The following is a 23,274-nucleotide window of genomic DNA, read 5'->3' on the forward strand; positions in this document are numbered from 1 at the left end:
AGCAGAGCGGGGACCACGGCAAAGAGCATGTGTCTCACCCAGGCCAGGCACACTCAGTGCATGGGTGTCTTACCCTCGCCTCGGTTACTCCATTGCCCTTAAGAGTGGCATCTTGGACCCTCTTCCTAGGAGACCAGCTGAGGGGGTGCTTTGGCAAGGGACGAAGTGGTCACAGAGCCAAGATGGGCAGAAGGGACTTGGGAAAGGGAAGAGCAAGTGATGGCCACAGCCCTTGCTGGAAGGGGAGGTTGCTTCTGGCTGCGGCCCCTCCCAGCCTCCAAGTTCTTCCGCTCAGTTGCCCTCTTTAGAATAAATTGTTCTCCTTTTCTGCATTCACAGTACATCATAACTACGTAAAAAAAAAACCTGCCTAAAAAAGTTGCTGCCTCCCTCTCACTAAGCCTTGAGCTCCTGAGTCCCAGTACTGGGCAGCTGGGCAGAAAGCTGGCTGGTGAGGTGGGGGATCTTTTCTGCCTTTGCATTAACGGCAAGAAAATTATCTTGAAGGTAAATGTTTATTTCAGGGCCCAGGGCCCTGGCTTTCTGGCTTTAGGCTGAGGACCCATGTTCCCAGAGGAGACACCCCTGCCATGGAGCATTTTTGCCTTCCCAGAAAGCTGCAGGTCCACAGCTAAATGTCTGCCTTCTAAGGCTGGGACACATGGATGGGACAGGCGTGGGCACCCACAGACCCCTCCCCAGGAAGGAGGGGGGGACCATGACCTCCAGAATCAATGCATATCTCTGCAGCCTCGGTTCTCTGGGGACTTTGTTGAGCAGGATGCGTTCTCTTTGCTGGTGGCTCCTGGGGCAGCTGTTTGCTCTGCTCTGCAAAGGAGGGCCCATGCCCTCTTGCTGTCTCGTGGGGTTCAGGGAAAGTTGTCAAGGATGCCTGGGGAGGAGGTGTTAGGTTGGGCGGCAGCTGGTGTGAGTGCTGTGCTGGTTGCTCATGTCTTTTAGCAAATTGCCTTCAAGAATCTGGTGCAGAGAAACCGCCAGGCGGAGCAGCAGGCCAACCGGCCACCTCCGCCCAACTCTGTCATACACTTGCCTTTCATCATCGTGAACACCAGCAAGAAGACCGTTATTGACTGCAGCATTTCTAACGACAAGTAGGTGGTCGGTTGTCCAGGAGCCCCATGGTCTCAGTGGTGAAAAATGCCGGAGTCAGTGCTCTTAATGGCCCGTCAACTTATTTATAGAAGTATCTGTACTCAGTAAATATAGTCTTTTGGCGTAATTTAGAAATTTGCTCTTCTTTCCCTAATTATGCATCTCTTTTTGAAAGGAAAGTAAATTGCACTGTGAGGGTTGTCACTCGACGGCTGTTCAGGTGCAGCCCAGCTAGTCGATGGTGCGCGGCGGCCTGTGGGGCCCGCGTGCCGGGGCCGTGCCTGCGAAGCGCAGACGCTGATGGGCCATGCCGCTTGAGCCTCTTGGGGCGTTGTTTCTGAGCTGATCAATTTTGTAACGACACCCGATTAGGGGGCACCCGAGGAAGGGGCTGGACTCCTGGACTGAGCAAGGCTGTCTCGTCTTGAAGATGGCGCTTTCCTAACAGGGACTGTCTCCTCCAGATTCGAGTACCTGTTCAATTTTGACAACACGTTTGAAATCCACGATGACATAGAAGTGCTGAAGCGCATGGGGATGGCCTATGGCCTGGAATCTGGGAGCTGCTCCGCCGAAGACCTGAAAATGGCAAGAAGCTTGGTGCCGAAAGCACTGGAACCCTATGTGACAGGTCAGTGGGCCCCAGTGACTGGTGGCCTAGTGGCTGGAGTGAGGACGGTTTCCCAGCCTCCAGGCCCCTGGCCTTCCACTGCTGAGGTCGGCTCAGGGGTGCAGCACCAGGAGCAAGGAGAGGTAGGGAACGAGATGGCTTTGGGGACCACAGGAATGGGTATTGTTGGTGGGACAGCTGCCTGGCGGGGCCCTCACCTGCTGGGACATGTGGTCAGTGGAGTTCTGGAGTGGCATCCTGTGTGTTTGCCCATGCAGCTTATATGATACAGGTGTTAAGTCATGATTTCACCTTCCAGGTAGGGCCCCCAAAAGGAAGAGATTGAAATTCTTTGAGGCGCTCAATAGGTGTGGACATTTCTCCTTAGGTAGTGGATTGGTCACTGCAGTGATGTAACCAGGAATATTGATGTTCTATGCCGATTACTGATGGCCAGAGCGTGGGAGCGTTCGCTTGGTGAGCTCTTGCTCAGGTTCTCTGGCCTTCGTTCTGGTGACTTCTTTGCTGAGAAAGGTGCTGGCCCCGGATGGAGAGGGGCTCTGGGAAGAAGAGCTGCCATCGCTGCTCCCCTTTCTGCTGCAGATTTGCTCCCCAAGAGCCATAGCACTGGATCGGACCCCAGGCTTCGGAGCCATCCAGAGCAAGTGGACGTCAGACTGTGGACTGTCTGGCGAGGCTGGCTCTGTCTTGCCCCCAGACTCCAGCAGCCGGCCCGCCAGGACCCCCGAGCCGACACGTCACTGAAGGCCCCTGCCTTTCACTCTGTTCTCACTGCAGACAGCTGCACCCAGGATGGGAGCGCTGCTGGTCTTCCCTCCCTCTCAGTCCCTGCTCTCTGTGAAGTTTCAGTGGTGCAGCTTTGCTGTCGCTGGTGACCGCACGTAAATGAAAGGCTTCCGTGCCTTCGCACAGGGGACCGGCCCTGTGGCCAGGCTCTGAATGAGCAGGGCTATTTTCGGGCCTGGGGGCCCGGCGTAAAGTGCAGGGCAGATCGGACGGGTCTGGGCCCCAGGCCTCCATTTCGGCACAGTGCTTCCATTCCTTGTGGTCTCTGCGTCGTGACGTTTGCTCTGTCTTCTTTCTCTTTTCAGAAATGGCTCACGGATCACTCAACAGTATATTCGTCACATCATCGGTTTCCACCTCTAACGGCACGAGGCTTTCTGCCAGGTGACTGCAGTCCTGCGCCGGGGTGGGCTGGCAGGGGCCCCCATCACCTGCCATGGGTCCCCCGGCAGCAGGAAGCCCTCCAGCTCTCATGCAAACCCCGTTTCTCAGCTGTTCAGACAGCGGGACCCTCCAAAGCAGCTTAGCCTCTCCCTGACCTGAGGACGCTTCACACACCGAGTTTGTCCCCACGTAGAGTGAAAAATGGGAGTGAAACCCACCCGAACCCCACTGCTGGCAGCCAAGTGACAGTATTTCTCATTCATTTTTTCTATTTCTTTTTTCTCTTAAGTATTTTATTTATATACTTTTAGAGAAAGGAGAAAGGGAGAGAAACGTGGATCGGTGGCCTCTCACACACCCTCTGCTAGGGACCTGGCCTGCAACCCAGGCCTGTGCCCTGACTGGAAATCAAACCAGTGACCCTCTGGTTTGCGGGCCAGTGCTCAGTCCACAGCCACACCAGCCAGGGCTTTTTCTGTTTCTTATAACACACCTGAGGGCACAGTGTACATAAAGAATTCTGTCCCCTGCTTTTTTCACTTTACTTGCCATTGTGTGTATTTTTTGTTACTGAAGCTTTATTATTTAAATCAGTGTGTATTTTATCTTTGACTAGCAATCCCACTGAGAATTATGTCATCCCTAAGTTTTTCAAAGATAGGTGAAGATGATTTTAGCATTAAGTGTTGACAGAGCAATGGTCTTATTAACTTTTATGTTTTATGTTATATGTACTAATTTATTCATCCTAAGTATTAGTAAATGCTCAATTTCTTAACACACATGACAAGTTGGCAGCCTGGGGATCCAACAGAGTGGCGTCCGTCTCACAGAGTGCAGTGTGCGCACACCTTCGGTGTAGCCCCACAGCCGTGACCAGGGCGCAGTGGGTCTCTGTGTGACACAGACAAGACCCCGGTGTGGCCCTGACGGAGCTGGGAGTGGGCAGCGAGGGTGTGAAGCCCCGGGCCCTGCAGCCTGGCCACTCCCGTGAGGCAGGGTTGGTGACGGGTTAGTCGTGGGTGTGCTGCAAGGCTTCGGGAAACAGCGAAGTCCTTGTAGAGCGTCTGGCACGCGGTCAGGTTGTGACAGTGGTCCGCTCAGTCCTTAATTCTGTCTCGGTAAAATACTGAACATTATTCCAAGAAGTGGAATTGGGGCATTTTCTAAATTTTATCTTTAGGAAATTTCATCTTATTGATTAAATTTCCTGAGACTCATGTCAGTTTTTATAGTGAGGGAAACGAAGCCACGACCACTTCAGAAGAAAAGCTGACACTCACGGTGGCACAGGGCGGTATTTCAGGAAGGCTCGGTAATTGGCCGAGCTGCCCTCTGTAGTCGGATGTGTAGGTGGCTCCCAGTTATAAGAAAAGCTGCAATAAGCAGCTTTATGGTTAAATTCTTCACCCTTCCTGACTTATTTTGTTAGGCTGGATTTTTCAGGTGTGGAATTACTTTGTCAAAGCGTACAATATTTAATAGTTTTTATTGTACAGTGTTAGTAGACACCAGTAAGAGGTATTAAGGTAATGTGCATACGGTTGTATGCCCCCAGGACTCTTCCTTAGCGCTGGAGCAGGAGCACGTTGCCTGCCGCTCTGGCCCGGGGCAGGTTCCCGCGCTGCAGTAAACCTCCTGGGTTCCGGGTCCCTCTTGTCCGAGTAAAGCGGCATGTGTCACGCACTCATGCGGTGCCCCCAGAGCCCCTCCTTTTCATGTGTTTGGTGGCCACGTCTCCAGTGCAGTTCTGACCCTTTCGGGTCCCCTATCTTTGAACAAATTCATGTGTGAGACCTCCCCTGGGGGTGACGCCTCCGTGTGTTACAGGTGTTCTCGGAGTCTGGCATCTGGCTGACCCCTAACAAAGTTTGAATTCTAGGCTGGCGTCCCTGCGACACTCGATGTGTCTTGTCTGCCTTTTCTTGCTGCCCAACTCAAATGCGAAGAAACTGAAGTTACTTTTGACCATAACCCGAGCAAGTTATAACTCACAGTGGAAATGTGCCCTTGCCCTTGCCCCTGCTCTGCGAGGCTGGTGTGGGCCATCACCTGGTGGTGCCCTGGGACTGTAGTTAACCCTTTGTGTCTGGTTTGCTTTGCACTGGGATGCTGGGTGGCCGCTGAACCCAGCTTATCTCACCAGGGTCTCAGCTCTTAAAACCTCTCACCATTTGAGGCCAAGGTCTTTACCTGGGACACTGTATTGTGGGCCAGACAACTGTTGCGGACACTGTCCTGTGCCTTGTGGGCTGTTGTAGCACCTTCAGCCTCAGATGCCAGTACCTACCCCTTCAGTTGTGGCAACCAAAGATTTTCTCGTGTTCCTGTGAGGGTCCAGGGGCATCCATTTGAGATCCACTTGAGGACCAATGCAGAGATCCAATGCAGAGATCCACTTGAGGACCAGTGTGTAGTGCTGGGCAAGCCTAGCCCTGCAGCTCCACCCTGCCCCTTTGGGCTGCTGGGCCCCGCCCAGGGTCATCCCCACTGACCTTTGGCAAATGCCGTTTCACAAAACTGTGGAAGGCCATGGGGTCCTTGGAGCCTTCCCGGAAGTACAGGTTGTAGAGGGAGTGTCTGCGTGAGAATCATGGGTTACAGCTCAGCTTCCTGGGCTCTGCAGACACCAGAGGAGCTGGAGGTGGGTCCTGGGGACAAATAGTGCGCACACACGTGCCTGTACACACATACCATTGCATGGGTGCACATTCAGCACAGCAACACTTGCACTGAGCATGGACACGCACACATACGTGCACACAGGCACACGCACAGAACTTGCTGGGTACCCTCCCCACACTGCTGTCCCAGGAGCCTTGCTTTTGGGGGCCCTGTGTCATCCTGGGGCCCCCTTTTCCTAATCATTTTCTTTCTCCTTCCTCAAGATCAGGGAATTCATAAGTAAAAGGTCTAGGAAGAAGGATGTAATGGTTTTATAGTTGGTGCGCTTGGGGCCTTTGTTTCTGTTGTAATAAGTTGGAGGAAAGACTAAATATCATGGTCTTGCCAATCTCCCCGCGGTTTTACTGGTTGTGTCCAAGGGGACAGAGCAGGGGCAGGGCATGAGAAGGGTGGAACCGGTGACAGCGCCGGCACTCGGCTGCAGCTGTGTGAGACCTGCTCTGTGTGTGTCATTGAAACCCCCATCTCTGGTGCAGGCTGCAGAGACGCAGCACTGACCCTGTTTGTGTCACTTCCTGTCCTTGCAGTGACTTGACCAACGGTGCGGACGGGATGCTGGCCACGAGCTCCAGCGGGTCCCAGTACAGCGGGTCCAGGGTGGAGACCCCGGTGTCCTATGTCGGGGAGGATGAGGACGAGGACGAAGAGTACGATAACGACGAGGAAGACTGACCTGCTCCCTCACGAGCCCCGCCTCCCCTCCAGTTCAGCTTCAGGAAAACACAGTTAGGGAAGATAAACTTTTTTATGTGGGCTTTTCTGTTTCTTTTTGGCCTCTTCCCAAGAAGATACTGTAAGCTGTCGAATTTGACCTGCACCTCGGATAAGCAAGCACGGGTGGCTCTCTGCAGGGTCTTTGAAGACGGGCTGCAGTGTGTGCCGGTTCCAGCGTGCTGACACAGGGCTTGTATTTACTTTCTAGATTGTGTGTTTTTATTTTTATCTTTATTTTTTTAATTCAGAGTTACTTTTCGCCCCTTAACACTTTTTGCTGAGTTTGCTGAGGAAAGTATACTCCATCTGCATCAATGAAAAAACATCGTCGTCCTGTCCAGGCCACCGCGAATGCCTTTTGTTTGCGGCGTGTTATGAGTGGCGCCACTGGCTGGCAGTGTGTGAGGCTCCGGGATGAGTTTCGATGTGTTACGTCCTGTGGCGTCCACAGAACCAAGCAAAATGGCAAAGCTCTGCTTTCAACACTGAGCACCATGAATCTTATAACTTTATTTTCTCTTAAATTATATTGACTGCGTGGTTCCATGAAGTTCATACTTTTCCTTTCTTCCTTTTTTTTTTTAAATTTAGGTTTACGTTGCAGCAAGCATATTGCAAAGTTCTTTTTGTGTGTTTGTGTTTGTTTTGTTTGGTAAGTTTACTGCCGTGCTGGTGCAGCTTTGAAAACTGTCTGGAAGGCTTGGAATGGTTTATTGCATATGGTAAAATTTGCCTGATTTCTTACAGGCAGCGTTTGGAAGCTTTTTATTATATAGTGTTTACATACTTATAAGTCTATCATTTAAAGACATGTACTGAAACAAATGTTGTATTTGTTTCGTAAGCATCTTCCTGTAATCTATTATAAAGTTGAAATTAAATATAGAGAATGTTTTAACAGTTTTTTAACTCAGAATTTGTCAATCATTTTTAATAGTTCTTTTTTTATAAAAAGAGAAAGGAATTGGAGGACAGGCAGTAGCTTCTTTTAAAATTTATTCACAAAGAACCATTAACTGCACAGTTGCTGTTAGCTGCCTGTTCTAAAACAATAGTCTTTTTATTGAAACACAAATAAACTTTTCTGTAATATTTTATGGAATCTAAAGAGACTTTAATTGTTGGACTTGTTTAACTGGCACTGTTAGTTTTTATTAATAAAACGCGCATGGGCATTTTAAACGAGCTCTGTGTTCCTCTGCTTCAGGGTTACTGTCCAGAGTCATTTGGTCCTGCTAGTCTAGCTGTCGCTGGAGTGAGGGAGGTAGCCAGGCCCCGGAGTGGAGGGGTGGGGGCTGAAGGAGGACGTGACGGTGGACACGGACCAAGGCGATGCCTTCTTTCCTGAGGCCGGTGGTGGGGAGAGGCTTTGTTTCTTGCCTTTCTCCTGAGTCCTCAAAGTTGAGGCTGGTTTTATGGATCTGACTTTCAGAAAAAGAAGATAGTAAGGTAAGAAAGGAGACCTGACCTCTGACCTCCAACATTACGTTATCGTGACATGTCTGAGGTGACCTGACCTCTGACACGGGACATTTCTGAGGTGGCTCCCGAAGTTTTTACTGTTCGTATCAGCAGTGAAGAACACTTGCTATGTCTTATGCAGTAGTGATGCGTAATAAATGCAGGTTTCAGTTGGCCTTACAGTATTTACGGGGTGTTTTTCTTCACCCTCACCCTAGGACATGGTTAGGGAAGAAGGGAGAGACAGGAGTGAGAGAAACATTGCTAGGTTATCTCCCTTCCGCACCCCGCCTGGGAATCGAACCCGCAACCCAGGCTTGTTCCCTGACTGGGATGGAGCATGCATTTTTTCTTTAAAGAATTTCTTTGTTTGTTTTAGAGAGGGGGAGGGTGGGTGAAAGGGAGAGAAACCTCCATCAGTTACCTCTTGCATGCGCCCTGACTGGGGACTGAACCTGCAACCCAGGCAGGTGCCCCGCCCAGGAGTCGTGCAGGCAACCTTTTGGTTTATGGCAAGATGCCCAGCCCGCTGAGCACCTGGCCAGGGCTTTGCAGGGCTTCAATTCTCTCCTCACACTGTGTCTGTGATTGGGCTTCAGGTGGACAGATTCTCCTGTCCAGCAGCTGCGTGGAGCTTTCTGGGTCACTCCACCGGTGGTGACACTGGTACTCAAGTGGGAGGGGACACCAGACCTCGAGCTACGGCTTGGGTGAAAAGTGGGTGCCACTGGGTGAGAGCAGGTTGGGTCACACAGGATGTTCTCATTGTGTTTCTCTTGAAAGGCTTGGAGTCGCAGACCTCACCCGAGTTCCTGGGTGTTGGAGGAGGGACTCGTGCTTGGGGAGTGAAGATTACTGCATGCGGTTACCTCTAGTTTATAGATTCTGTCACATTGGTGGCTCCCTTGTGTCTTACTGCTCTCGTTCTGGAACTGCACCTGCTCTCAGGTGACAGCCCCTCTCCAACATCGCTTTGTAATTTCCCTGACTTGCAGTGGAAACTTTAAAAAGAAAAAATTTTTTAGAAAGAGGTGCTTGCTTTTGTTTTTGGGTTGACCCACCCCCACCCCCATTTCAGGAAAGGCATGGCTGCTTTGTGTAGAGTGAGAATGGCTTTAATAAATTTTCGCAATAGGAATTGCATTCTTTGAAGCAAGCATTCGAAGTGTACATTACCATAGGTCATGAGCCATATCAAGGCATTAATAGTATTTATACTAAATAAATGCTATTAAATACTATAAATGCTAAGTAATAGTATTTATTTAGTACATGGGCAGTAGTTCGTTGACGTTTAGAGAATAAGTTATAGTAAGAAAAGTGCTGTCTGTGTACAAAGGTGAATCATTCTAGGGTCTCGTTAGCTGGATAGCTTCTGCTGTAGGGTGCCGTGTTAACCCAACATTTTTATCGTAGCCACAAATTCTATCTAAAACATGATAAAGACTTAGTAGGAAATAGTAGATTCCAACACGAAGTGCTTGGTGCACGGGTGCCTGTGTGGAGGCACCAAGCTCCCTCAGTGCTGGCGTTCATGGTGTTTGAGAGTCGGCGTGCCTCGGAGCCGGCCGGCGGCTGGCAGAGGGCGGTGGCCTGCAAGTTCCCACACAGGCTGCGGCCAGCCTCCTTGGTCCTTTACTTCTGAATTTTAAGCTTGAATTCCACTTTCCCTTCAAAGGGATCATGGGGGTTGTCAAAGGTCACATGTTCTGCCAGGATCTTGCACACGATGTCCACGTCCATGTTCTTGGGCACATTGAGAAGCTTTGCGGCCACCAGAGGGTTGCTGTAGTGGGGCTGAAACCGAGCGCGGAGAGGGGCTGTGTCAGAGTCGGGGGAGAGCAGCAGCGGTCTGCAACAGCTCACTCGGGGGCCCTGCCTCGGGCCCTGGGGCTCACTGGGGGTCTGCCTGCTCAGAAACGAGGGCCCGTCTGGGGGACAGACAGCAGACGTTCCACATCAAAGTACATTTGATGAAAGTTCAAAGTACAACGGGAAAAGAGAAGGGGCTTGGAGGAAATGCTTTCATATGGGCATGCAGCTGTTAACAGGATTGGGGAGGCTGTCGAAAACTAAAACAATTAGATTCAACATTTGTATTTTGTATGAAAACAATGTGCTTTCAGGTATTTAGGAGAAGGTGGGTTTGGGGAACAGCCGAGCACTAACATGGTCAGGATGGGTTAAGGAACACCTTGCTTTGTTTTTATAGGTAAAATATGGCTTTCCTTTTGCCAGTCATCGTTGCTAAGTTTGAGACCATCCAGTGGCTGCCATCACACCTGCCAGGGGACAAGGGGACAAGGGGAGCACACCTAACAGGGGAGAAGGGAGCACCCACCTGCGCCTTCTTCCCATAGTAAGGGAAGTAGTGCAGACTGAAGGTGCCGTTGGGTGGGTAGTACTCCACCTGCAGAGGTGGGACATCCGTGTGGCGCCGGTCCTGGCCCTGGTACTGGTCCTGGGGGGCAGAGGCCACTGCCTGAGTGGGGCTGCGTCTGGGCCGGTGGTTGCCGTGTGTTCTGTGTGTCTCTGAGTGCCTGTGTGTGCATGCATGTGTGTCTGCATGTGTGATGTGCGTGTTGTGTGCACCTGCAGGTGTGCACTGTGTAGGTGATGCATAAACACTTCACTATGTAATTAGCATAAACTAGATTCATCTTTATAGGCAGTACTGTGGTACTGCCTATACCCATTAGGGGTATAGTGTGTAGGTTGTTAAAGCCCTGGTGACTCATCAAACTTGAATTTTTACCGTTTTAAGTCCTTGCAGCATAATAAAGGTGAATAGAGTGAACAATGCTTGTTTGGCTGCACGCGGGAAGGAAAGCCGAGCAGCCCGTGTGGGCTGGTTTGCCAGTGAGTGGTTTCCTGGGATCAGCATCCACTTTCAGAGTCAGCGAACTGACCGGTGGATAGTTTGAGCTTCCCAGAGAGCAGGTGAAGACCGCTCTGGTGTCTGTAAAATCTCACGTCAGCGACACAGGTGTGGCTGGGATAACTAAAAGAGGAAAAACAAAGCGAGGCGACCCCATGCGCCAGGCAGGGGCTACGGGCGTGGAGTGGGCTGTTTCTGCAGAGCGCCATGCCGGGCGCCCACCACCAGCAACACGGAGCCTTCACTCGAAGGTGCACCACTCGGTGAGAACACTCAGTGAAGACAAACTTAGATTTTTTCACGTCGTCCTTAAAAAGCTAGTTTTGAGGAACACTGCACTAAATGAATGCCGTAGCAGCCCACATACATACACTATTGGACGACGATAGCTGTTGGTAGTCTGGTGTGTTTCTGTAAATCGGAGAATAAAGAGGACAAAACAGTCATAGAGGTGCCTGGTTTCTCCAAATTGCCGGCACGTGTGTTGAAGTGTGTTAGTAATATACTGTCCCTGATGCTTTCTGAAGGAAAACAATAACAAGTTTTTTTCTTACTAGGTGTTTATCCCCTGTAATAAAGCTGTTTTACGTGGCAGTTCATGCGATTTGTGATCTGGTTCATTAGGCTGACACATGAGATGTTCTTAGAGGAAACCAGCAGGGTTGTTCCCCTGGGTTTCCTAGCAGGAGCGAGCCGGGTGCGGGCGGTCACACTCACCAGGAAGGCGCAGTCCACCCTGGGGGCCGTGTTGTTGCTGGGGAGAAACCTGACGATCTGGAAGGGAAAGGCGTCCACGTGGCCCCTCCTGCCGCTCGTGTGTGAGCGCGGAGGGACGCACCTGAGCTGGGCTTTCCGCAGGGCACTGAGCAGGGGGTGGGCTGGGAGTGGTTCTTACTCTAAGAACATCCAGTGTAACACCCTGCGAATTACCAGCTCCTTCAAAGCCAGAAGCCCTGCCCCAGGGCTGTGGTCTTGGCCGCAGGCCGGGGCAGACCTCACAGGAGGGTCTGACCTGTGGCTGCCACTTCCAAGCCTGGCATGCTGCACTGAGCTAGGGCACAGCGTCTGCCTGCTGTGCGCAGTTCTCCACGCTGTTTGCAGTCCTTCTATGTATGCTCCTCCCCGTTTGTACCCTTCTCAGACTCCTGAAGTTCTGACCCTTGTGTGTGCCCACTGGTGCCAGGGCCTGGTATAGAACCTGCCTCCCCCGTCCCTGTGCCTGCCCCGGTGTGCACAGTCTTGTGGGGCGGGCGTGTGAGCTGCCATCATGTCTGCCAGGTAGCTCTGATGAGACCCCAGCTAGGACCTGGGGCACTTTAGGTTTAGAACCCCCGCTCCCAGACCTCAGCTGCTGGCCATGGTTTGCTTGCATTGGCTCTGTACGCAGTCTGCCTCCCTCAGTGTCTGGCCTGGGGCCATTGGATCCCTGGCTCAGGTTGGAAACCTCTGCTCCGGATGGTCCCCAGGTGTCCTCCCCACCCCTGTACATGGCTTTTTTCTAGGTGTCATGCACACATGGCTGCCCTAGCCACCGAATAGACCTGTGCTGTGCTGCTCAGTGTCCAGGGACTGCAGAGCCTCAGGTAGATGCCGTGTCTGAACTGAAGGCTTTCAAGTAATCAGCATATGAGCCACTGCAATGGGCACAGAGAGAGGAGGGAGCAGCTGGTGCGAGTGTGACCTGCCTTTTCCGGGACCCTGGACAGGAGAGTTTGTGTGGCCATCGGTCTAAACGCCCTGGCCCTCACCCCACAGGAGTCTCCAAAGGGGCCTCACACTGGATCTCTGACCTCTAACCCTTTCATACTCACCCTGTTCATTTTAATAATAAAACACGGCTTTCCTTCCTCAAAGCCGAAGCTGGGATCCACCAGGCCTGAGCAGTTCTGCAGCATGTCTGTTGTGAACTTGCAGGAGAACTTGGTGTGGTTAGGGGCGCTGAAGCTCTCCTGGGTGAAGACCTTCTCCGAGGTGCAGTTTATGTTGTCCTGCTGGGCCTCTGGCAAGTAGTCTGCCGGCACAGACACCCTGTGGGCCCTTCCTCCAACTGCAGCCGCCTAGGGCTGTTGGAGAGCCACGAAGCCCAGGCCCCTCAGCGAAATTTTCTTAGGAAAAATAAAGGCTGTGGACGCACTTTAACCTTACCTTTCAGGAAGTTGTGGAGGGTGTGCACTAGGTCCGTCCAGGTCCTGTTATCGGAGACATTGTAGGAAATGTCCAGACCTTTCTCCCCATAGACATCTGGCCTCAAGGTCACCCCTGGAAAGAGAGCCTGGCACTTGTTAGTTTTCCCCAAGTGCTCATCACGTCCAGGCTGTTTGCTGAGTCGCATGCAGGGTGGTCCTGAGCTGGTGGAGGCCGGGTGTGGGACACTGTGGTACCAACTGGGCCCAGGTCTTCAAGGGCCACCAGGTGAGGTGGCCGCAGCCAAGCGTCCTTTGTGCCAGCAGCCCAGTGGGGACCCTGCCCTCCAGCCTGGGAGCTGTGCAGTCGGAATGAGGCCCCTCTGGGCTCAGGGTGCGATGCTTGGCGGAAGGCCAGGTGGGCTCTTCCTGCACGTGACGCCTGAACCAATGTGCCCCAGGTGGCCACTCTTGCTATAGGTGACAACTCATCCAGGACCCACTGGGTCTCTACGTGAAGTTGTATTTGAATGCACATTTGGAAAATCTGCACTGGTTTTGGTTAAGAACAAATGCATGCTAACAGCATATTGTAAAAAATGCACAGGGGCAGGAAGTTGAAGCGACAGTCCTATGTTCCTGATCTCGGGGGCAGCCTGCGTCCTCAGGAAACTGCCTCGTTTCTGTGGACACAAAGGCGTGTCGTGTACGTCACAGCTTTCTTCACACCGGGCGGGGGGTCCTTTCCATATTCCACTCACCCGTTTTCCTTTTCTGATACCAGCTGTAACTGCCTCTCCCTGGCATTTCATAGCAGCTCGCCTCTTTCCTTCCACAAATACCACGCTGTGCTGCTGTGGGAATGTCTAGTGACTTATCTAGCCAGTCCCCTGATGGATGCAGGTGACTTTTTAAGTCAGTAAGGTCGGGTTCTTGTTGTTTTATGGATGTTGTGAAAGGACCAGCTGTACATGGTGTAAAATGAAAACCTGCAGAAAGGTCTAAATAAAAAAAGGAAGGAGAGGAAAGCCCCCCACACCCTCCTCTCAGCAACTCGCCCTCTGCGTGTCCTCAGGTTCCCACATAACTTGTTCACCAGCTTCAGGGGGTGACTGCCACCTGCCCCCGGCCTCTTCCCTGGGACTCAGGGAACACACCTTGCCCTGCCTTCCATTCTCCGGGTTTGGGCAAATTCCATTATGGTTCTGTTCTCAAGTTTGCAATATATTCCATTCTGTTCTGAAGTGACAATGAAATGCTCCATATTTTATCTGTCGGTCGAGTCTAAATGTTGACGCCCAATAAATAAAGCCCTGTGGTGTTATCGTGTATAAATGGATTCACTGAAGATCCCAGTGGAATGGCTGGACCCCCTACACTCACCTGCCAGGAAACATCTGAGTGTTCTTTTCCTTTGTGCTTCTGCTGGATGTTTCTGGGGTTATTATCGTCCTTAGAAAGTATTAAGGTTGCGTGTGTGATAAATGTTCTGCGTTTTTATCTGTGTGATAAATGTGGGCTGGAAGATGCCTTTTCCTCCTTTTTCCTCCCTCCCTTTCATGGTTTTGTGTGTTTGTGTTGTGGTCGCCTTTGGTTAATGGGCTGGGTGTGGACGTCTTGGTTCCAATCACCTTCACCAGGACTGTAGAGGTGACACCTCACTGTGTCAGGCCCCAGAGTCTTGTCCCAAACGGCTCACGCGGAGCCGGAGACGACACAGGAGAGGAGAGCCGGGCTCAGGCCATGTCCCAGGCCCCTCCGCCCCACAGGGTAGTAGGCAGCCTGCACTTAGAGGACCTGGGTGCTCTGAACTAAATTTGCTCTTGTGGCAGTGACGCCTCAGTGCTGATGGACACCAAGGGGAAAACAGGAGCTCCTTCCCGCCCAGCGCCTTCATTCTTAATCGTACCAGGAACAGTTTTCTGTATATTCCCCAGAAATGTCTTCTGTGCGTATACATGCATATAAAGCCAGTGATAGAAAGACTCCATCACAAAGAACTCTTGTTTTAATAATTACGACTAAAGCCAAAGTTGGACTTTATAATCAGGGGTCATCTTCCCTATGAAAAGAAGGCGAGGGGCCATCCACACCTCTGGTGTACCCCTCAAAGTCCAGTGGCTGCTGGTGGAGGTGACAGAGAGGCCCCTCTAGGCCTGCTGGGTGCCCTGACTGAGTAGCTCAGGGGCCGAGTGCCGCCCCGACCCGTGTGGGGCCCCCGTTACCTGGTGACTTTAGCTGGTCCTGGTAGTCAGGTGTGTACGGGTCGAGCGTGCACAGCATGGAGTAGACACACAGGACGAAGAGTCCGGCCATCACCACGTAGAAGGCCACGTAGTAGAGGCTGATCCACACTGTGGGGAGAGGCTGGTCAGAGGCGGCCAACACACCTCTGCACCGTGGCAGGATGGACACGGTGGGAGACCTGCCACCACAACTGTCTCAGAGCAAAACTCAGTGGTGTTTAGTGCATTCACGCACAATGTCGTGAATCATTGCCTCTGACTGTCTAGGTCCAGAACATTCTCGCCACCCCAGAGAAACCCATGCCCCTTAAGTCTTTTTAAAAATCATGCATTTTAGGAACATAGCGATAAACTGCTATTCCCAAATCTAAGCCTGAAACTTTGGGGCCCATCCTCAGATGTTCCCACCCTGTGGGTGCCTGGTACCAGGGGGTATTAGGGCTGAAATGGGCCTTTGGGGTCTCCTGGTGAGGGAGGTGAGCCCTGGCCCTAAGCCTGGGCAGGGTCTGGGGCCCGGGAGCCTGCTGGTGGGGGGTCCTCTGCCTCTCCTCCCAGAGCTGCCCCCTCTTTCCTGTCCTTGCCAGGGACATACCCCACCGGGACAGGGTGCGGCCCAGCAACTGCCCCGTGTCCGGGTTCCAGCAATAGTGCTGGAATTCCTCCATCCGCTGGCTGCATGACTTTTTCTCCTGCAGCGCCGCCATCGTCCCTGCTCCTGGAGGTCCCCCTCCTGCAGAACTGGGGTGCTCCCCACACCCAGACTGAGAGGAGAAAATCCTCCTCTGGGTTTTATAGTCTCCTTCAGAGGTCAGAGGCGCGTGGGGAGAGTTCTGGGAAAGCACCGCAGCGGCGTTATCAGACCTCGCTCTCCAAACACCAGTGGCGGCAGCTCCGTGAGCTCTGCAGGTTCGCCTGCTATCGGGTGCCCTTCACCCTCCCCTGGGCAAACCAGGGCCAGGTCACCTCTTTTTACCACCCACTCCTTTGGGGATGCCCTTGGTCCATAACTTTGTTAGGATAACGACCAAGGAGAAATACCTTCTTGCATGAACAGCCACTTGTTCAGCTCTGCCCCATTCTCTCACTTCCTCCAGGAGCAAAAAGGTGAGGTCAGCACATGGACAGGCCTGGGCCCGGCCGCTCGCCTGCTGCTCAGACGCGGCCTGGTCCGAGACGATGGGGGCGGGTGACAGATGTCACGATATTATAGTTGCTGGGGCTCACGAATGCTCCAGATGCTGTCATTCCTAGGGTTTGTAACTCACTGGAGAGACTACATCTGACAGCATGAGAGCAGGGCCAGGGTGTGAAAAGGGCTAGAAGTTCCATTCCAGAGGAGAGGGTTCAGAGGGTTCCTGGGTCCCTTCACCTCCTGTCATACCTGATGCTCAGTGTCAGTGACGAGGATGATGTACCTTGAGATCTGTTGTTGGGGGGGAGGGGGGGGTGCGGGCTGTGCCCTTTAGACTTTTTTGCATTTATGGGGGAATTCACAGCTCTACAGTCTAGAGTTATTTTCAAAATTGAATGCACACCACACCCCAAGCATCTAGTTGAATGCAGATTCTGACTTAGGGGGACTCACTGGGCCTGGGAGTTCCTGGTGGGCCAGTCCTGTGGCTGCAGAACCGCAGCCATATCCAGGTGGGGGACACTTGGCCTGGAGGACCGTGGGACTCACCTGGAGCACCTTGAAACCCCCCGACACTTGTCTCCCCCCTGAGTTAGTGAGTGAGCCAAGAGCCCAGGTGGCCTGAGCTTCCAGAGAGCTGAGAGCCACCCCCCTATCCCTCTCCAAATTAATCTTGATGTGTGACCAGAGCCACTGGCTTAGAGACCTTGGTGGTTGGAGGCAGAGCTGGGGCCATGACATCTGCCCACTGGGGCATCATATCTACAGTTGGAAGGGCAAAGCCAGGCAAATGAAGTATGCCACAGGGGCCTTTCTCCAAATACTTTCTTCAAAGTCCAATTAAAATAATGGGTATTGTACACAAAAATCTGGAATTTTATTTATTGTCACATCTAGTTTTCCCATGTAGGCAAATAAGAGGAAAACCAAAAACCCTCTAGCTATTATTCTGCCTATTTTCTTTGTGATGGTTTAGAGTTTATCAGCAGAATGAGCACCCTAAAATTCAGATGGAATTGCACTATTTTAGCTAGGACTCCTCATGTTTTAATGGGCCAAGCCTATGTAATTTCCTTAACACTATTCCCATTCACAGCCTTGGGACTTTAGGGCAATAGCAACTGGACTGTGGTGTTGGGTGGCAGTCTAATTGTCCCCCCCTGTGGGTCTGGGACTCCGATCAGTGCTGCAGCTGCTGACTGCGGAAGAAATGCTGCCCTTGTCTGAGAAGTATAGAGATGCTCTCGAAAGGAGCAAATCACGAACTCTTCCTTGGGAGTCTTCGAACTAAATCTCCCCCACTCAGTCCCTGAGTTCGCCACAGCACAAAAGCATGCACTGAACTGCACACACGTGATAAAAATGACCTTTCTGGACATGTGCCTATAGGGAGGAGAGGCAGGGAGGGGGACGCTGGCCGAGGGCAGCTTCCTCACGTCATGCTCTGAACACATGGGACAGGTGCACCATAAAAAGTGGGCTCCAAACCAAGTGGGGAGCACCCCCCAGGTGCCCCGCTGGGAAACCTAGCCGTCTACCGCCACCTGGCAGTGATGAGGTGGAGCCCAGCTCCCTTCCACGGCGGCAGTGGAGTCAGAGACGGCCAGCCAAAACTGAAGAATTAAATAATAGGAAAATGTTACTTATCAGTTGATAATCACTCAGCATACCAAGAACCAGGAAGACTTCAAAATGAATTAAAGCAAGAAAACCCATAAATGCCAACATCAAGGTGATAAAAATGCGGAGTTACCTGACAGATTTTAAAGCAGCTGGAAATAAAATTGCTTCAGGGAGCCGTCGGGAACATGCTCGAAACAAATGAGAAGAGAGGAAGCCTCAGCAAAGAAACAGAACATTCAAGGAAAGAAATAGAACATCTGAAGAAGAACCAAATGGAACTTTTAGATTAAAAAAAATACAATAACCAAAATAAAAAGCTCAAAGAACAGATTCCCCAGCAGAAGGGAGGGGGCAGAGGAAAGAAACACTGATGTGGAGGAAAAAACGAGAGAAATGACCTGATCTGAACCATGGAGAGAAAGCAAACTCGGAAAAACATTCACGGAGCCTCAGGGACCCCGGGGACTGTACTGAAAATCTGACATCGGTGTCACTGGCGTCCTGGAAGGAGAGAAGTGAGAGGCCAAGGCTGAAAACCGCTCAAAGGATAAGCAGAGGGAACCCCAAACAGGATAACCAGGCCCCCAGGTGAATCATAATTAAACGTCTCAAAATTAAAGACACGCACAACATGTAGGCAGCAGCCAGAGAAAAACCATTTGAATGACAGCTGATTTCTCATTGGAAACCAGAGGCCAGAAGGAAGTTGTGCAATATTTTTAAAGTGCTGAAAGAAAAGTACTGTCAGCGTGGAACCCCAAATCTCGTGAAAATATCCTTCAGGAATGAAGGGGGAATGAAGACATTCTCAAAAGGAAAGCTAATTTTTCACCAGTAGACTAACCCTCAAGGATGGCTAAAGGGAACTCTCAGAACAGAAAGACAATGTTAAAAGGAATATTGGAGTACCAGAAAAAAAAATAGTAAGCAAAATCTAAGTAAATACTATAGGCTTTCCTTTTTTTTTTTTAAAGATTTTATTTATTTATTTTAGAGAGACAGGAGGGGAAGGAGAAAGAGAGGTGGAGAAACATCGATGTGTGAGAGAAACATCGATCCGTTGCCTCTCGCACACCCCCCAACCAGGGACCAGGCCAACAACCCAGGCAGGTGCCCTGCCCAGGACACGGACCAGTGACCTTTCTCTTTGCAAGGTGACGCCCAACCGACTGAGCCGCATGAGTCATGGCTGGGCTTTCCTTTTTTTTTCTTGAGATTTCCCAATTATGTTTGATGGTTGAAGCAAAAATGATAATATTGCCTAATATTATTTTAAATGTATGTAGGTGGAATAATTAAGACAATTATAAACAGAAGAGGATATAAGAAGGTGAGTTCTTTACTTCACTCAAACTGATAAAACAACAATATAAATTGTGAAAGGTTATGTATATATAATGCAATATCTATGGCAACCAATAAAAAACTATACAAAAAGATATACTAAAATGTTATAGATAAATTAAAAGTTGAAGTCTAAAGAATATTGAAGTAACCCATAGAAAGAGAGAGAAAAGAAAACAAATGAGAAAAGAGAACAAGAGAAAGACACAGAAAAATGGCAGACGGGAGCCCTAACACGACAGTAATTACATTAAGTATAAATGGGCGAAGCTCGCCAATTAAAGGAGTGACTCAGCCACCCGCCCATCTACGAAAAACTCACCTCCAAAACAATGACACAGGCAGGTTGAATGGGAGAGGGTGGAACAGGATATGTAATTCAGATACTAATCATATAAAGCAAGAGTGGCTATACTGATATCATATGATGGAGACAGAGCAAATTTCCAGAGGTAGCCATTGTATAATAATAAAGTCACTCTACCAAGAAGATAGAGCAATCCTAAGGGTGTATGCATCAAACAAGAGAGCTAAAAAAAAATGGGTAAAGTGAACCGATAGAACTAAAAGGAGAAATAGACAAATCCACAATTTTAGTTAGAGACTTCAACATTCCTCTCTTGAAAATCGAAAGAACAGCTAAATAGAAAAGCAGCACAGACACGGAGCTCAAAACATCATCAACCAACAGAATGTCATTGACATTGGCCGTATACTCCACCCATCCAAGAAGAATTCACTTTCTTTTTAAGTGTTCATGGAACATTTATTAAGATAGACCACATCCTGAGCCCTAAAATAAAGCTCAATAAATTTGAAAAAAATTGAAGTCATACAGAATGTGTTCTGCAACTACAGCGGAATCAAAGTAGCTATTCATAACAGAAAGATAACAGGAATATTTCAAAACATGTAAAAATTAAACAATATATGTATGAGTCAAAAATAAAGTCTCAAGAGAAATTTTAAAAAAATACATGGGACTGAATGAAGGCAAAAATATATCAAAAGTTGTGGGACAAAGCTAAAGCAGTATTAGTAAGAAAATGCATAGCACTAAATTAATATACTAGGAAAAAGGAAAAGTCTCAAATCAATAATCTAGGTTTTCACTTCAAAAACCTAGAAAAAAAAAGAAGGGGAAAAGGCAAACAGAAGGAAGAAATAAAAGGTGAGAGTAGAAGCCAATGAAATGAAAAACAAAAGAGAAAATCAGTACAACAAGAAAGAACTGTTTTTTTGAAAAGACCAATAAAATTGGCAAACCTATTGTGAGAGAAAAGGCACAAGTAAGCAGTATTAAAAATGAAACAAGTGATCGCTGCAGACCTCAAAAATTGTAAGGGGGTGAGATGCACATCTCTGTATAAACTTGCCAAGTTTGCTCTGTATAAATTTTGAGACAAAATGGACCATTTCCTCACAAAACATGACTCATCCAATTTGAAATAGATAATCTAAGTAGCTCTATAGCTATTTAGGAGATTGATTTTATAATTAAAAATCTCCCAACAAAGAAACCTCCACTCCCATATGGTTTCACTGGAGAATGCTACAAACATTTAATGAAGAATTATAAATTATACACTATATCTTCTAGAAAAAAGACAAGAAGAAACATTTTCTACCTGATTTTGTAAGACCAGTATTGCCCTCGTACCAAAATCAGATAAGACAATACAAGAAAAGAAAACCATAGACTAATATTTCTCACAGATATAAACAGAAATAGCTGCAGAAATCAAGACAGTGTAGTATTGGTGGAGGGAGAGATACAGAGACCAGTGGAAGAGACTAGAAAGCCCGGAAGCAGGCCCACGCTGACATGCCCAACTGATTTTTGATAAAGGTACAAAAACAATTAATGTAGCAAAGATGCCCTTGCTCAAACAATTGAACATCTATTAACAAAAAACAAAAACGAAAACAAAAAAAAACCCTTTGACCTAAGTTTCACATGTTGTAACATTTTTTTTAACTTCAAATGGATCATTTATTTAAACATAAAAGTAAAAAACTTTTTGAAAAACCACGGGAGGAAACCTTCAAGATCTAGGGCTCAGCAAAGAGTTCTTAGACTTGACACCAAAAGCACGATTCGTAAAAGGAAAAATTGATTGGTGGGGCTCCAACCAAATACAAAAGCTTTTGTTTCATGAAAGTGCGGGAAAGACAAGCTACAGTTGGAAGTATTTGAAAGCCATGAGTCCAACAACAGATTAGTATCTAAGGTAGATAATCAACACTCAAAACTCAACTACAAAAAAAGCAAACAATCTGGTTAGAACATGGTCGAAAGCCACGAAGGGACATTTCGGATGGCAAACAAACCCATGGAAAGATGTCAGTGTCAGTAGACATTAGGGAAACTCAAGTTAAAACCACAGGGAGACACCACCACTCACCTATCAGGGTAGTTAAAATAAAAACAGTGACACCACCAAATGCTGGCGAGGAGGTTGAGAAACCGGCTCACCCGCCTGTTGTTGGTAGGGAAGCAATATGGCAAAGCCATTCTGGAAAACCGCTGGCCAGTTTTTTAAAAACTGAACATGCAGTTAGTTACAAGTCAGCAATTATACTCCTGGGCGTTTATCTCAAAGAAATGAAAAGTTACATTTACACAAATAACTGTTCACGAATGTTTAGCTGCTTTATCGCGAGGGCCCCAGACTGGAAGCAAAGGCGGAGTTAAGTCAGCGGTGACCCCTCCACCACGGAACGAACACTACTTCGCCATAAAACTGGTGGCACCTGGGACGACTGGGGTGGATCTCCAGAGAATTACGCTGAGTGTAACGAGCCAATCCCAAACGGTTAGGTACTATTTGATCCCATTTATAGGGTGTTACAATGACAAAATTATAAAAACACAGAGCAGATCAGTGGCAACCAGGGGTGCAGAGGGTGTGGGGGTGAGCGTGTCTGTACGTGGGGTCCTCGTGTACGTGGACTGTTCTGTGCGTGGACTGGGTGGGGGTCAGCATCCCGGCTGGGAGGCTCTGCCCCAGTTTGGGAAAATGTTGTCGTGAGGGATGTCTCGGGATCATTTCTGATAACTCCATGTGAATCTACGATTATTTCCAAATAGAAAGTTTAATTCAAATAAACTTTTAATGTGGTTATTTTTACATTGAAATAGCCATACAAGTTTGGGAATCACCATACTTGACTCCTCTTTGAGAGTCAAGTTTTGAGAGTCAAGTTCACTCTAAAGTCTCTAAACAAGTCCTGCGGCAGGAAACACATTTAGCTCCGTCTAAGCAAATGCTTCTGCCCCGCAGAACGTAGTTTAACGCTGTTAACTCCCAGAATGCAGCTCGCTGTTAACTTGGTGGGAGCCGTCTCCCTCAGACCCCGCTTCTCACCGTGGGTCCTGATGGGCAGGGTTAACACCAGCTGGGAGCCTGTAAGACACCTGCCCCGGGCCTCTGAAGCAGAATCTTTATTTCAGCAAAAATCCGGGCGGTTTGTCTGCCTGGTGCGGTGGGGGAGCATTGACCCAGCACACATGATGGGGAAGGGTGCAGGGGCGCTCCATTCTACCACACACCTCAGGCACTGCGGTCCCGTTTGAAATCTGGTCGGCTCATAGGACAAGGTTAAAGCGATTGGCCCAAGGTTACCGGCTATTAAGTGGATGGGCTGGACCCACCAACCCACTTGGTTGGTGGTGGTGGGGGTGGGGGGCAGTGCCACACAACCAGCAAGTTCTCATTTCCATCTCCCCAGGTGCTCCAGAGGGTCCCACCTGTCCTGCAGCCCCTGGCAGAATCTCACCGCTCTCTGAGACACTCTTCTCCTTCCACTGCAGAGCAGACGGACGCTCTGGGAGGTCCCCTGGCCTTTTCTGGCTCAGATATTCTTCGTTTCTGAGACACTGATCTCCTACTTACTCCCTTGGTATTCTCTCCCAAACATTTGCTGAGCACCTCCTGTGTGCTAGAATAAACAGGCAAGGCCGTGATGTCACGAAGCTGACATTTCTGTTGCTCCTGGCATCTGTAGGTGTACCCCAGATGTGTCCCAGGTGTGCCCTGGGTATGTGCTTCGCGTGTTTCTCAGTTGTGCCACAGGTGTGCACTAGGTATACCCCAGGTGAGTCCTGGGTATCCCTTGGGTGTGTTTCAGGTGTGCCCCAGGCCTCTTCATCC

At 49.6% G+C, this 23,274-nt stretch overlaps 2 protein-coding genes across 3 annotated transcripts in view; one reads left to right on the plus strand and one right to left on the minus strand.

The window, feature by feature from the left end:
- The window catches only part of TFDP1 (transcription factor Dp-1), a 43,135-nt gene extending 35,640 nt beyond the window's left edge, over positions 1-7,495 (plus strand). For both annotated transcript variants that reach the window (XM_037042089.1, XM_037042090.1), the window contains 4 exons: positions 961-1,112; positions 1,578-1,744; positions 2,836-2,914; positions 6,127-7,495. In XM_037042089.1, coding sequence (XP_036897984.1) covers positions 961-1,112; positions 1,578-1,744; positions 2,836-2,914; positions 6,127-6,271 — 543 coding nt within the window. In that variant the 3' untranslated portion in view covers positions 6,272-7,495. The remainder of the gene's footprint in view (positions 1-960; positions 1,113-1,577; positions 1,745-2,835; positions 2,915-6,126) is intronic.
- Positions 7,496-9,050: 1,555 nt separating this feature from the next.
- On the minus strand, positions 9,051-15,793 carry ATP4B (ATPase H+/K+ transporting subunit beta). Its single transcript, XM_037042091.1, has 7 exons — positions 15,614-15,793; positions 15,001-15,129; positions 12,803-12,911; positions 12,464-12,668; positions 11,370-11,426; positions 10,116-10,235; positions 9,051-9,571 (listed from the first exon to the last, which is right to left on the minus strand). Exons 1-7 carry the CDS (start codon positions 15,723-15,725, stop codon positions 9,410-9,412), a joined length of 894 nt encoding a protein of 297 aa, XP_036897986.1. The 5' UTR covers positions 15,726-15,793; the 3' UTR covers positions 9,051-9,409.
- Between the last annotated feature and the right edge of the window lie 7,481 nt (positions 15,794-23,274).

The sequence above is a fragment of the Sturnira hondurensis genome, unplaced genomic scaffold (assembly GCF_014824575.4).
Source record: "Sturnira hondurensis isolate 20B ecotype Veracruz unplaced genomic scaffold, ASM1482457v3 Scaffold0003681, whole genome shotgun sequence".
In the NCBI taxonomy this organism is placed as follows: Eukaryota; Metazoa; Chordata; class Mammalia; order Chiroptera; family Phyllostomidae; genus Sturnira; species Sturnira hondurensis.

Coding starts and splice junctions, on each gene's coding strand:
- ATP4B (XM_037042091.1), bottom strand. CDS start 15,725: ATGGCGGCGCTGCAGGAGAAAAAGTCATGCAGCCAGCGGATGGAGGAA. Junction 15,130..15,613: donor CCGCACCCTGTCCCGGTGGG/GTATGTCCCTGG, acceptor CTCTCCCCACAG/TGTGGATCAGCCTCTACTAC. Junction 9,572..10,115: donor ACTATGGGAAGAAGGCGCAG/GTGGGTGCTCCC, acceptor GCTCGGTTTCAG/CCCCACTACAGCAACCCTCT.